The 15,744-nt window shown below is 36.0% G+C and overlaps 1 protein-coding gene across 1 annotated transcript; it reads right to left on the bottom strand.

Moving 5' to 3' along the window:
• Positions 1-2,213: 2,213 nt before the first annotated feature.
• Positions 2,214-13,551, bottom strand: hsd11b1lb (hydroxysteroid (11-beta) dehydrogenase 1-like b). Its single transcript, XM_079613420.1, has 7 exons — positions 13,285-13,551; positions 11,099-11,229; positions 10,783-10,894; positions 9,650-9,741; positions 9,479-9,572; positions 8,333-8,498; positions 2,214-3,637 (listed from the first exon to the last, which is right to left on the bottom strand). Exons 1-7 carry the CDS (start codon positions 13,358-13,360, stop codon positions 3,451-3,453), a joined length of 858 nt encoding a protein of 285 aa, XP_079469546.1. The 5' UTR covers positions 13,361-13,551; the 3' UTR covers positions 2,214-3,450.
• Positions 13,552-15,744: the final 2,193 nt, after the last annotated feature.

Genomic DNA, 15,744 nt, shown 5'->3' on the forward strand with positions numbered 1-15,744 from the left:
ACCAGCGTTCACAAGGTGTTTAGAAAATATACATTCATACAGAAATTTTTACTGCAGAACCCGTATGAAAAATAAGTGGCTTTTAGAAAAGTTTGAGTATATTTTTAAGTATCCTATACTTTACTAATATCAATGAATAGAAGTATACTTGTAAGTGCACTGTTTCAATACAATTTGGGATTAAATTGGCCCACTTTTTAATGTAGCCTATAAAAGTATCCTTTTAACTTTAAGTGTAACAGCACTAAACTTTGAGTACACAACTAGTTTACAACCAAGTTTGTTGTTTGTACTGCAACAAGTGAATTGGCTTTATGCACAGCTGCACTACTTCCTGAACTTTAGCCAGCTCCTTTGTTTCCTGTCTGCCATTATTGGACAAACTGATTAATCCAGGTGTGCCTGACCTCAGTAACAATAATCAGACACACCTGGATTAATCAGTTTGTCCAATAATGGCAGACAAAACAAATGAGCTGGCTGAAGTTCAGGAAGTAGTGCAGCTGGGCATAAAGCCAATTTATAGTTTAAACTAGTTTAGTCAAATAACTTGTAGCACATTTTTTAGTTTATGAAAGAACACTTTGAAGTATACTTAGTATACTATAGTTTTATACTGCAAGAATGCAAGTTTTCTTCAAGTTAAGTGCATCAACACCATCAAAGCTTCACAGTTTCCTCCTCATGGGTTCAACAGTTCATTCAGTAACATTAGGCAGTTTTGATTTACATGCGGTTTAGTGTTTAATGATTGATTTCGCATAGTTTTTACATTTGCGTAAGCAATCTTCTATCACTTGTTTCTGCTTCTTCGCCTGTTTTGATCAGGAGATTCTGTACTAAAAGATGCGTAATAGCGCCCCCTAACAGAGAAAGTCAATTGCCGTAAAATTTAGTTGGGGAAAGAGTCAAATACCGGTGGACTAGTCACTAGCGCACTGCAAAAAATCAGATACTCAGAATTAGGAACATATCGGTTTTCTTTATAAATACTTTTCATTCAAACAATGTCGGTTTTTAAAACAATGTAAAAATGTGACAAAAAATGTAAAACTACAAGCCAATTATTCTTAGAATATTTATTATCTTACAGGTGAAACTAATATATTATATAGACTCATTACATGCAAAGTGAGATATTTCAAGCCTTTATTTGTTATAATTTTGACTTGCAGCTTATGAAAACTGAATTTGAATTTGGGGTTTTCATAATCTGTAAGCCATAATCATCAAAATTATAACAAATAAAGGCTTGAAATATCTCACTTTGCATGTAATGAGTCTATATAATATATTAGTTTCACCTTTTAAGTTGAATTACTGAAATAAATGAACTTTTGCACGATATTCAAATTATTCAAGTTTCACACTATATAGTTTTTAATTATTATGATTTTTTTACTTTTAATCAGGAAAAGATTGAGTACAAGTATAGGCCAAATATACTTAGACCTTTCTGTCAGTACAAGTCAAGTACACTTAAGTGCAACTTTAAGTACATACAAAGTAGACTGAAAGTATACTTTATTTTTTTGTCTGTATAAATGAATTTCTTTTTCGCAAGGGAATGTCGTTAGGAGTCAAATCGCTGAAAGTCTGTTCACATGTAAAGTCCCGATTGCTGAAGCTCTTATCTGCGTTCCCACAATTCTGTAGATCATCTGACCTTGAAAGTTTTCACAGATCAAAAGAGCAGAAATAAAACAGAAGTGTTGAAATACAGCAGCTGAGCACATAAAATCAAGTAGAATCCAGTCAATATGCTATTTATCAATTCTATGCTATCTGTCATTGGCTTTTTAACAATTTTGTAGCTTAATGTTATCAGCTACTGACCGAAAATGACAGTGCAACACACTTATGGTTTTGACCTTGCTGTCGTGGCTGCTCATTAACCACGTGACCCTGTAATGTTTGTATTATGATTATACTTTTAAAACTTTTATAGAGAGCAACCAGAAAAAGCATTTAATGATTGGAGACTTTCTTATATTTAATTATAAATTATACAAATGGAAAATAATTGTCCCAATTGAGTCTGTGTTTGAATAAGCAGAAGAACAAGTGTTTAATTTGAGATTTCACATGCTTCAGTGGTTTTGTCAAACGGGAAACGCTTTGGGTCTCAATTTAGATTTCTTTTTTAGGAGAAAGAAATGTTCACACATAGGAAATATCTCTTTATGTTTTTGCAAAAGCCCACAGGTCTGATGTTATTACTTCAGCTTTTGTTTTAATAGAAAGACTGCGGATATAGACACAGAATCACAGACTGACGTCATGTTTAATTGGTTAAACACACACACACACACACTTTAATATCACTGGAAGTGTAAAATCCCAAATGCATAGAGTCTTGGTACAAAAATTAATTGAAAATGTCAGAAAAATAAATACAGAAACATTTGAATAATTAAGCAGTGGCTCAAATTGCGCAAATAGTTCCATAATTGTGATTGAAAGCATTTTGTTCATCTTGTGCTGAATGATATTTAGGTAACACTTTTTAAATAAGATCTCGTATGTTAATATGTGACCCTGGATCACAAAACCAGTCACATGACGCACGGGTATATCTGTGGCGATAGCCAACAATACATTGTATGGGTCAAAATTATCGATTTTTCTTTTATGCCAAAAATCATTAGGATATTAAGTAAAGATCATGTTCCCTGAAGATATTTAGTAAATTTCCTACCGTAAATATATAAAACATGTATTTGTGAGTGAATGCAGCACAATCGTGAACATAAATGCACAACTTTAAAGGAGATTTTCTCAATGTTTCGATTTTTTTGCATCCTCAAATTTTCAATAGTTGTATCTCGACCAAATATTGTCCTATCCTTACAAACCATACATCAATGGAAAGATTATTTATTCAGCTTTCAGATGATGTATACATCTCAATTTAAAAAAAAATGACCCATGTGACTGGTTTTGTGGTCCAGGGTCACATATCAGTAAATGCATCAACTAACATGAACTAATAAGCAATATTTAAAAGCCTTTAGTTAATGCACTGTGAACTAACATGAACATTATTTATTTATTTTAAACTAAAATTAACAGCGTTAACAGAGACAACTTTTGATCTTAAATATGTTGAGATTGACATTGAACAATATTCTACAGCATTTATTAATCTTGGTTAATGTTAGTTCATGTTATAGTAAATAAATGTCAACTAATGAAATCTTATTTTTTCTGTAGCTGATTTTATGATGAATTGGTTGTATTTTACTATTATTTACAAGGATTTGCTTGTATTTTGGGTCTATAAATTGGGGTGCAAAATACAATACAATTAATAAAAAATAATGATTCAAAGATTTTTCAATTTCCTAAACACACAATGTAAAAGTTGACTCAAGTGGGCATACATCATGCACTCCTCACTATACATGTGTTCTCATGGAATAATAGAAATGTCTGAATTCTGCACATGTATTAGTCTTTGTTGTCCATGCTGAGTCCTGACAGCACAAGATCTTTCAGGAAGGGGAAGATGTTGTTGATCAGGCACGTGAAATAGTGGAACCAGGGGTAGAAGGCCTCTTTCTGACGGGACGCCCCGGCTTTGATGATGCTCAGAGCCGCTTCACTCGCAGGATAGGCCGTCATCGTGGAGAAGCCTCTGAGGGAGATTCGAGAGAGAACAGTTACGGGGGATTCTCATGAAAACACGTCCAGAACATTTTCATCACTTAAAGGGTTGGAAAACTCTGTCAGTAATTACTCTCCCTCATGTTGTTCCAACCCTGTAAGACTTTCGTTCATCTTCCGAACACAAATCAAGATATTTTTTATTAAATCTGAGAGATGTCTCACTCCTCCATAGGCTTCTATTGTAATTGAAACTTGTCGGTCCAGAAAAGTTAGTAAAGACATCGTTAAAATAGTCCAAGTGACTACAGTGGCTATAAGTCGCTCCGGAGTCAAAAATTCATCAGTCAAAAAATGCGTCATGAAGAGGAAAAAAACATATATAAGTCGCACTGGAGTATAAGTCGCATTTATTTAGAAATTTATTTCACAAAATCCAAGACCAAGAACAGACATTTAATCTGGAAAGGCAAGTTATTCAGCTCCACAACAGCACACAGAACAACAGCTGAATAGGTGTCCGATATGTTAACGTAACACATTAACAGTTATTCAGCGACACAATAGCATAAAGAACATATACTGGGAGGCTGAATAGGCTAAATTAACATTAGCCAGCGAGTCCAACAAGTTACCGGTAAGCAAGTTCACCAAGCTCCCGCGATCTTATTCCACAACACTGAATACATTGAGTTCTTCCTCGGTGTCGCTTCTGAACAACTCCGCTAACTAGAGCGCCCTCTCGCGGCTGTAGACGGTAATGTTTTCTCTTGGTTCATCTCAGTCAGTATGAATTAATTTTGATATATAAGTCGCACCTGACTATAAGTCGCAGGACGAGCCAAACTATGAAAAAAAGTTAACTTTTAACGTGAAAATACGGTAACTTTTCTGGGCCGGCAGATATCGATTACCTAGCAGCATGGAGGAGTGAGACAGCTCTCAGATTTAATCAAAAATATCTTAATTTGTGCTCTGAAGATGAACGAAAGTCTTACAGGGGTTGAACAACATGAGAGTGAGTAATTACTGACAGCATTTTCATTTTTGGGTGAACTAACCTTAACTAACTTTAAGTAAAGTTGCTATGGATTAAAAGCATCAACCAAACACTTTAATGAAGCAATACAATAGTGGGCAAAAGTGATGTTTGAGGGGGGTATTTGTTTTTATGACCCTAAAAGTGAACCATGAAAATATTAAACTTGTTTAAGGCATTTATCTGACCAAATTATTTGGAAAAATGCAAACTACAGCTACAGGTTTTATTTTACTAGGACTATTTAAAAAAAGAAGCATACATTCACTTAAACTCAGTCATTACCATTTAATTGGTTCTCTGTTGTTTTTGAATGTGTTCATAATGTAAGACAGCCTGGCCAAAAATTATGTCTGCATTAATTTGGCATGTTTTATTGCAGTATGCAATAAAACAATCAACTTCAAGCTATGCAAAATGCTTACAAAATGTAACCAATAGGGTGAATATGCTAATTTTCTTTGGCCGAACTCCACTTTTGGCCACTATTGTATTTTGTACAATTATTGTGTGTGTGTGTGTGTGTGTGTGTGTGTGTGTGTGTGTGTGTGTGTGTGTGTGTGTGTGTGTGTGTGTGTGTGTGTGTGTGTGTGTGTGTGTGTGTGTGTGTGTGTACACTACCATTCAAAAGTTTGGGGTATGTTTTTGTTTTTTAAGAAATGAATACTTTTATTCAGCAAGGATGCATTAAATTGATCAAAAAGTGACCGTAAAGACATTTATAATGTAACAAAAGTTTAACAAAGAATGCTGACAAAAATGTATACTTTTATTCACCAAAAAATATGAAACAACAGCACAACTGTTATTAGAATGATTTCTGAAGGATCATGTGACACTGACGGATGGAGTAATGAGTAATAAGAAGTGATCAGCATGTAATGCATGTAAAATGTAGTATTTTTGAGAAAATCTTGTTCATGTGTGGTTAGAAACCACAGTCAAACATTTGCGGATTGACAGCTGAAAATGTGCTTCGGTCGTGTCAGTGTGTGTGTGTGAGGTTGCTAGAATGATTATTCATGATCCATGAATAGATCACCAAAGTAACAAGATAAATGTGCTGAGGACAAACTGCAAATGAATTCATAACCGGCTTCCTAAAATATCTTGAGTGATGCACAGAAAAGATTGGAAACATTGATTGCATTCTGAACCACACCAATGTCCTCGAAACGCTTGGACAGAACAAACATTTAAAAAAATATCAAAATTAAAACTGAAACACTTCACAATAAGGTCCGTTTAGTTAACATTAGCTGATGCATTACCTATATTTGTCATTGTTAACATTTATCTATCATTAACCATTACATTTTGCCATTTTGTCTCTGTTAACAACTGCAACTCCCACACCTCCCCTGTCACCCATGGCCAGTGTTGGGGCTAGTTACTCAAAAAAGTAATATATTACATATTACTCTCAAAAATAGTAATGCCTTACTTTACTTTATTACTACCTGGAGAAAGTAACTAGTTATATTACTAGTTACATTTTTTTTCTTAATTACTTTATAATTGCCTGAGACGCATCAGATGGAGGGAGAACATACAAAGGAGGAGTGTTCTTAAGGGTCTTTATTACGCCAACAACAGACTGGCACTGTCTAGCACAAATAAACAACTGTACTTGTGCAATCAAGTACAAAAAACAAGTATTAATTTCCTCAATGTTTAACAAACACCGTCTGGTGCAAACAATCAATAAATTTGATTGTCAATTTATCCCATACGGAAATGTTAAATTATTATTATATATGCCAAACTATTTACTATTTAACTATTTATTTCAAGTCTACAGATCAAGTCTACATATCCACATTTCATTTTCGAATCTTTTATAAATAAAATGTATTATTTATTATTATTTTACCTCTTCTTGACCAGCTCATAAAAACAAAACAAATACTACACAAATTCTATTTGAAAACTGATAATTATATATATGTGACATGTATGTAAAAAAACACTATTATACATAGGCTACATAAAATATATGGGCTGGTTTTATATGTCAATTGTTCCATTTTCTAATAGGTTTTATATATGGGCATATATATGGTATATATTTTATATATGTGGATATATTTCATGTATATTTCATATATGTACATATATAACATTTCCGTATGGGATAACAAGTCCAAACTTTTTGCTGCTTGTGGGGCTGCTCGTTCATGTCACTCTGTCGCTTCGCAACGAGCTTGATGTGTCCGTGCTGTCGGAAGCGGTGGAGAGCAGCTTTCTCCCCGGGCAGAGTGTGCACTTCACCGTCAAGTTATTTTCCTTCCGTTGAACATATTCAAAATAATTACTGAATCTCCACCCGTCGAAACTAGCTTTCTGTTGCTGGGAACCTTCCTCTGAAAAGAGCTTGCCGTTGTTGACGCTTCCATTTTCCCCCATCTGTCTTTGAGGATGCCGCTCTGCGGCTGGCTGCCGGGTGCCGACCAATCGGTGATGGTAAATGATACCTCGTGCCAAACCCAGACCAATCACTGTTCCATTCACGCCCTCCTCCCCTTCCCTTCTGTTCTCTGTGTTGTGTGCCTTGTGTGTGATGGTGCAACTGGCAAATGTAACGCAAGTAACTAGCTCGGGAAAACTGTAATAATATTTACCATTTTCAGACGAGTAATGCCTTACACTACTAGTTACTGAAAAAAGTAATATTATTACAGTAACGCGTTACACCCAACACTGCCCATGGCGTCCCCCAAGGTTCCGTGCTCAGCCCCCTCCTCTTCACCATCTACATGCTTCCCCTCGGTCAGATCATCCGCAACCATGGACTCCATTTTCACTGCTACGCCGATGATACCCAAATCTACTTGTCCACCAAATCCATCTCTCCGGCTATTCTCTCCACCATCACCGATTGCATTTCTGACATTAAAACCTGGATGGACAATAATCTTCTTAAACTCAACAGCAGTAAAACAGAACTCCTTATCACTGGCCCAAAATCTCTCCTCTCTTCTATTCAGAACTTTACTCTCCTTATCGACGGACATATTGTCACCCCCTCCCTTTCTGTCCGAAACCTTGGTATCATAATGGACTCCACCCTCTCATACCAAACACACATCAACCATATCACTAAACTATCCTTTTTCCACCTCCGCAACATTGCTCGCTTTCGCCTCCCCTTACCTTGTCAACAGCTGAAATCCTCATTCACGCATTCATAACTTCAAGACTTGACTACTGCAATAGCCTTCTATACGGACTTCCTACCAATCAACTACAAAAACTGCAATACATCCAGAACTCAGCTGCCCGCCTCCTAACCCACACCCGGTCAAGAGAACACATCACCCCCGTTCTCCGTCAGCTCCATTGGCTACCTATTCACTATCGCATTCAATATAAGCTCCTTCTCCTCACCTATAAGTCCCTCCATAACCTGGCCCCGCCCTACCTCACTGAGCTCCTGGAACAGCACCAACCCACCCGCCACCTCCGTTCAGCTGGCACAAACCGCCTTACTCCGACCGCCCGCACTAACCGCCGGACTTCGGGGGATCGAGCATTCGCTATCACCGCCTATCACTATATAATATATTAGTTTAACCTTTTAAATTGAATTACTGAAATAAATGAACTTTTGCATCATATTCAAAGTTTTGGAGTTTCACCTGTAGATTTAGTCAGTGTCATCAGTTGAGTGTGTTGTGGGACACTAACCTGATCTTGTTCATGGCCGACTCCGTGTCGATCAGTCCGAGGATCATGATGGACACGGACACGTTGCTCTTCTGGATCGCCAGTTCACTCTGCATCGCTCCGAAGAATCCATTCATCGCAAACTTAGTCGAGGTGTATGGAGCCACAAACGGACTCGCCAGCTTCCCTGAATCAGAGAGGAAACAGTGTTAACATAACTGTGTGTGACTGACAACAACACACTTTACACAAAGAAATGAATCCCAGTTCACATGTGTGATTGTGTCCCAAATCCAGTAGCGGCCTTTGCTGTGTTTCTACAGTTTCACTTGCAAAAAGAAGGGGGCTCCATTTGTGCTTAACCCATTTAGGCGTAAAACACCTGCTAAAAAAGGCCTTTTTACGCCTAAGTAAGTACTTTTCTGTAAACCCCCTCCCAAAACCTAAGGGTTTCCAGGAATATTTGTCAAAGCCTACTAAAATCTTAATTTCTCAGGCTCTATAGCAGATAAAAACATGGAATAAAAAGCATTTGAGAGCTTACTTCTTTGGCTTTCAACTTGACTGACTTGCTTGGCCATAATATTCAACTGCATTTTTTTAAAAAATCTTAATGGTGACTATGCACAGATGCGTGATCTGGTCTTAAAGGTAAACACACACAGATGTGTGATCTGGTTTTAATGGGTTAAATAAATGCCACCAACATTTATTTATTTTAAATGCCCCAAAAATTCAAGATATGGGGCAAAAATGTCTCTGTGTGAGTCTTATTTTTAATATATATAAAGGATATAGTTAGGCAATACCCAACCCGGTCACACTAAATGCGTCTCTATAGCACACAGTGTGTGTATCGTGCAATTTATACGCGAAAATGTGTTTTTACGTGCATAGGATATGCATGGGTTGGTTAGGGTAGGTTTAGTAGTGGTGTGGGGTGCGTGTGTATTACACGTTTGGTTAGGATTAGTGGTGTGTGTTGCGTGTGTATTACATGCAATGAAGTGCGTATCAAATGCACGTGAAAACTACGTATCATATGGACGTAAAAACTCATTTTCATTTTCCGAATTGCCAAGGCTGTCTCTGCCCAAATCATAGCCAAACGTGCTTTTAACTAGATTAATATTAATTATAAACTTTCACCAACAAAGTTAATCTCACCTGCCATTGAGGAAACTACAATGATGGAACCAGCGGATGTTTCCAGCGCAGGAAGAGCTGCTGCCGTCATCTGTGTGTAACTCACAAAATTCACCTGCAACGAGTCAGATCAGTGTGAACAGAGAGCGCAGAGAACACACATCGCAAGAAGCCGTTCTCTCAGTGTTTGACCTGCATGAGTGACCTGACGTGGTCTGCGTCTCTGTTCCAGAACTCAACGTTAGTGTTTCCAACGTGATTCAACACTAGAAAGTCCAGCCCACCTGCAGAAACACACACACACACACACACACACACACACACACACTACCAGTCAAACGTTTGGATAATTCAGTTCTCATGCTCACAAAGGCTGCTAAAAAATACAGGAAAAATGGTAATATTGTGAAATTTTATTACCATTTGAAATAACTGTTTTTTTAGGGCTGTTAAACGATTAATCGGATCCAAAATAAAAGTTTGTTTACATAATAAATGTGTGTGTACTGTGTATAATTATTTTACATTTTTAATAATAATATTTTTTTATTATTAATACACACATATGCTTGTATATATTTAAGAAATAGTTGCATGTATATACTGTATATAGATTTATATATAATTAATATTATATTTAATGATAAATATTTTATACATAAATTACAAATTTTTCTTAAATATATACATCAACGTGTGTGTATTTATACAGAATAATTATACACAGTACACACACATTTATTATGTAAACACAAAGTTTTATTTTGGATGCGATTAATCGTGATTAATCAGCCCTAGTTTTTTTATTTTAATATACTTTAAAATGTAATTTATTCCTGTGATCAGAGCTGAGTTTTCAGCATCATTACTCCAGTCCTCAGTGTCACATGATCCTTCAGAACACACTCTAATAAGCTGATATCAATGTATTGTTTATATTCAAATAGAGAACAGTTATTTTAAATTGTGCGCATCTGAAGTGTCTCAGCTGAAGGAAATATACATTATTTATTGGCTTTAAAATATCGGCCAAATATTCTTATTGGACCGATAATAACGTTAATATTAAGAATGAACAAGGTGTCATTGTTACATTGTACTTATACATTTAAGTATTGAGTATTAAGCAACTACATGTACTTACTATAGGGTTAGGGTATAGGATTAAGGTTTGGAGGGTTAGTTGCATGTAATTATGCATAATTTACTGTTATTACTATGGTAAGTACATGTAACGTGTAACAAGGACACTGTAAAAATAAAGTGTTACCAAAAATCGAAATTATTGTATATATTGCATAATATATTGAATGATTTCTTCTCACCCAGTTTTTCCACAGCGTACTTGACGACTCTCTCGGGGTCAGCGGGGTCAGACATGTCTCCGGTCATGTACATCATCTTCTGTGCGCCCAGTTTCACACACTTCTGCGCCACCTGATGTTAGCAGAACGCTTTCATTTGCTCATTAAAGCCTTTGCTTTCACACAAAATGTCATGTATTGCTACCCTTAAAAGTCAAACTTCACAGCCTTACAACCTCTGCATTACTTTCAACAAATAAAAATATGTGCATCTACTGATTGAAGTCCATAATTCATTGATAAAGTATTGGGAAGTGTATTTGAAAACCGAACGGACCTTTTTTAAAGCCTCTAGTCGTCTGGCAGTGATGATGATCTGAGCCCCAAACTTGGCGTAATGGTAGGCCATCTGCTCCCCGATCCCCGAACTGGCCCCTGTGATCAACACTCGGGCCCCGCGAACTGAATCTGTGCTCAACAACACACTGCTCTCAGTGTAAAGCCCCTTGCACACTGAGTCCGAAATTTTCGTATGCGTTTTTTCGTGATTCGTTGTCTCTGAATTGTCAAAACACCATTCGAAAAGCGCAGAAAATCGAACCCGATCCGAATTTTTCTATGACGGACGAAAGTTTCGGAGGCAGTGTGTAGGCGTGATTGACTTAACGTGAGGTCGTATTTATTTTTTAACGTGCGAAAATTTCGTACGCGAATTTCGAACTCAGTGTGCAAGGAGCTTAACTCTTAACCAACCCACCGCTTGATCATGATCAGAAGATTTATTAAGGCTTGAACTCCCAAGAAGATTAAAATTAGGGCTGTGAAACGATTAATCGCATTCAAAATAAAAGTGTGTTCATATATGTGTGTGTACTGTGTATAATTATTTTGTATTTGTAAATACACACACGTGCATGTAAATATTTTAGAAAAATGTGTTATTTATATATAAAATATTTATATTTACATATAGGCCTAATATAAATTTTATATAAATCTATATACAGTATATACATGCAAATATTTCTTAAACATATACAAGCAAGCATGTGTGTGTTTTAATATATATATATAAAATAATTATACAGAGTACACACACATTTATTATGTAAACACAAACTTTTATTTTGGATGCGATTAATCGCGATTAATCGTTTCACAGCCCTAGTTAAAACATAAAGTTAGAAGCAATTTAACTATGTATCATATTTGATACATGCATTTCTAAGGCCTCTAAATCATCAACATGATCAAAATGCTGAAACCCTGATGCACACGTGCTAAAAAAAGTATAAACTACCAAAGGCAAGTAAAAGCCTTTTAGTACACGAGCTCGTGGTTTCTGATTTTTCATTGATTTTTATAAAGTACCTATTATATTGTTGGTAATATTTCAAGATGAACACTTACTAGACCGCAGAAACTTAATTTGATTATCATGATTTTAGAAAAATCATGTTAAAGTTTGAGTATCAAATATGCTCCAGCAGCCTTTTATTTGTTCATCTCTCATTGCATTGAATTGCATTACAGAGCTTTGATCATAAGCATTTAAATATCATCTTACTAAGACGTAATATAGGGAGATATAGTGATGAGTGACATTTAAATGCTTTTTATGTCAGTAGTCTGATATACTGTTATAAAGATCTTATTGATTTACTTTACAAGCTATCAGAATTTTATCTCATGGTTTGCCAATATAAATATCAGGAAATGCACCAAATAAAAAAAAAATGGATCAATTTGGGTTTCCACCAAATTCTCATATATGAGCCATAAAAGCTCGATGAATCAAATATGATGCTCAACAAAAACACTTTCTATATTTATACATTTCTTAAATATATATTATCAGAAGGTCTAATAGACTACCATTTAAATTTATATATATATATATATATTTATGTCAGGCTTTACAGGGTAAAAAGTTACTAATGTCTTTCTGATTCTATATATTACAAAAAGACAGCTTCAATTCTGTGTTTTTCAAATAATATAACTACAAAAGTTATAATCTCTATAGATCATCAGGGCATACTATTTTCACCAAGGTTATGAGAGTTACATAACCATAATAAATGAGATTTCACGACTAGATGGCAATATAATCATTTAGCTGGTTAATGTTCTAGTGAAATACGGTTACACTTTATTTTAAGGTGTCATTGTTACAGTGTAATTATATATTTAAGTACTGAGTAATATTAAGCAACTACATGTTTACTATAGGATTAGGGTTTGGTTGAGGGTTAGTTGCATGTAGTTATGCATAATTTACTGTTATTACTATGGTAAGTGCAAATAACAACAAGGACACTGTAAAATAAAGTTTTACCTGAAATACTTGCAGACATTTTGAGTTTAAGATTGGTAACAAAGTGAAATAGCTTTTGGGATTTTGCAAAGTAGCGCGACTGTATAAGTTATGTTTTATATTACACATTTACTATAAACGAACTCATATATCTGAAGGGATGCAATAATAAAAATGAGTATATATTATAGTAAATCTGTCCTGACCTGGATCAAACGTATCTCTCCACATGTAGGCCACGAGGGAAGCGCTCAGCAGAATAAAGCTCAAATACACCCTCATTTTCTCTGGTATCCTCGATCCGAAGCTTGGCGTCTGAATCCTGTGAGAAATGTCACTTGTGTTCTGTCTGTGTTACACTTCTCCTGCAGATCCTGAGCAGAGTCATAAACCGTGACTGATCACCCACTGAACCTGCCCGAGAGTCTGGATCATGATGACCGACCGGTCAGGAGGCTGAAGGTCTCTCAGCGCTGTTTACATTTACAAAACAGAAGAAAGAAGAAAACATTAAAACTGCTCTATTGTTCTGTGTGACATCATTTAAATTGCTTTGTCTGAAACTGTGTAGGATTGAAAATAATCCAAGATATTTGCTGCACTGTTGACTTACAAATGAGCATTTGGAGTCCCTAGAGGCACCGAGGGGCTGATAGTGATCAAGACCTGCAGGCCGAGGTGTGTGTAGGCCTACTGTGGGGGTCGATGAAGTGTCACACCTTTAGTACAATGGGGGAAGTTATAGTTATCTGATTGGTCAGTTTGAACGTCTCACATTTGGGTTTGTGATATACATATTTTATGTACACTTTAAAAAATGCTGGGTTGCTTTAACCCAATGTTGGGTCAAATATTGACAAACCCAAACGTTGGATCAAAAATGAAATTTAAAAATGTAACCCAATGGCTGGGTTTGTCCATATTTGACCCAAAATTATGTAATGGGTATTTTGCAACATTGAATGTACAGAGAAATGCAGACTATAATGCTGCTCAGGTCAAAGGCCATATATACTTATAACTTAACCAAAAAGTGCTTAACACAGTAGAACAAACAGTCACATGATTAGCTTAGATCATTACAAACCAATCACAGTGAAGAAGACCTGAGTGACATTGATTTTTACTCAACTCTATGATATAAATGTACATGTATCTTTCTATTCAGGAGACTCACTTGGTTGTTGTGGCCAGTGATCTCCCGGCCGTGAATAAAACTTAATTTCTGTAAAGATCAACTTGGGAGTGGTGTCAGGTATATGCGGCGCAGCTGAGAAACAGATTATACGCTCAAGACAACAACAGAACATCTGTGTGTGATTGAGGAAGTGATAGAAGCTTTTTGACGGGACGCCGTCACCTTACTTCAGGGAAGTATTGTATTGTATTGTAAGTATTCAGGGAATTATCTTGAGATACTGTCGTTATTATTTTAAAGGGCACCTATTATGACATTTAAAATGTTCCTAATGTTGTTGTGGGAGTCCCCAACAATAGTTTTACATGCATGCAATGACAAAAAACACTTTTGTTTTCGTATAATATGCATTTATTTTTACCTGATTTGCTCACCGACTCCCAAATGATTCGTTCAACGACTCGTTTTTCAAACCCCTCCTCTGCGCGACGCTAATCTGCGTTGATTGGTCAGATGACCCAGCAGTGTTTACAGAGATAATACTTATTTTTAACACGGAGTACAATGATACTTTTATCAATTAAATTGTATTATAATAATGATTATAGTCCACTGCTTTATAGTTTGTAGTAAAAAACGAAAAATAATATAAAGAATTTAATGTTATGTTAGCGAGCATAGCCCAGAGTTCATATTGTAAAAGCACAATCAGTCTTTGTTTGCGTTAGCCCGATGCATAAACATAACGTTTTTACACACAAAAAAAATGCAGTTACGTTACTACGAGGTATTACTCTATTCTTTAGACAACTCCGAAAACAACGACAAACACTTCACATATCTCAATACAATTGTCATTGAAGACCTAGAAGCTAAACGGTGCTACAACAAACAAAATAATTATTAAGCATGCTACATAAAATATAAAAGCAAAAATTATTAATAACACTTACAGTGATACGGAGGAAGCTGATGCAAATACACAACTGAACCTTCCTTCAATATCAGCCAGCTCGCGAATCCAAGTTTGATTGCATTTAAAAAGCAATCGTCTTCAAAATGACGCGAACAAAGCACAAGGCTCGGACTATACTTCTGTGGTATAGTGAATTGTAGCCACTTAGTCTTCAAATGCTTCCTTGGGCAGATGAAAAAAGTTTGCTTTTGAGCCGCACTTCAGAACACAGCGTCTTGTTGCCCTGATGTTTTCATGTTTTCCCTGGCCTTGGAGCGCAATAAGTGGGCGTATCGTATTCAAATAACTTGACAAGTTGACGTCATCTAGTCAGAGAAAAGCTTCGGTCTTCTAACGATTCATAAAAATGACTCAGAGTCGACTCTCACTTTTGAAAGACAATAACTTTATATACGGTGCACTTTCATATTTCAAACTTTGCAGGATGTTTTTGTTCACTTAGATCTATGTTACACACTACATGAAAGGTAAATTTCAAAATTCCATAATAGGTGCCCTTTAACAACCGGAAGTTGTTTAAATTGTCCGTGCATGGTGAAGAAGTCAGATTAA

This window comes from Phoxinus phoxinus (assembly GCF_949152265.1).
Source record: "Phoxinus phoxinus genome assembly, chromosome: 5".
NCBI lineage: Eukaryota > Metazoa > Chordata > Actinopteri > Cypriniformes > Leuciscidae > Phoxinus > Phoxinus phoxinus.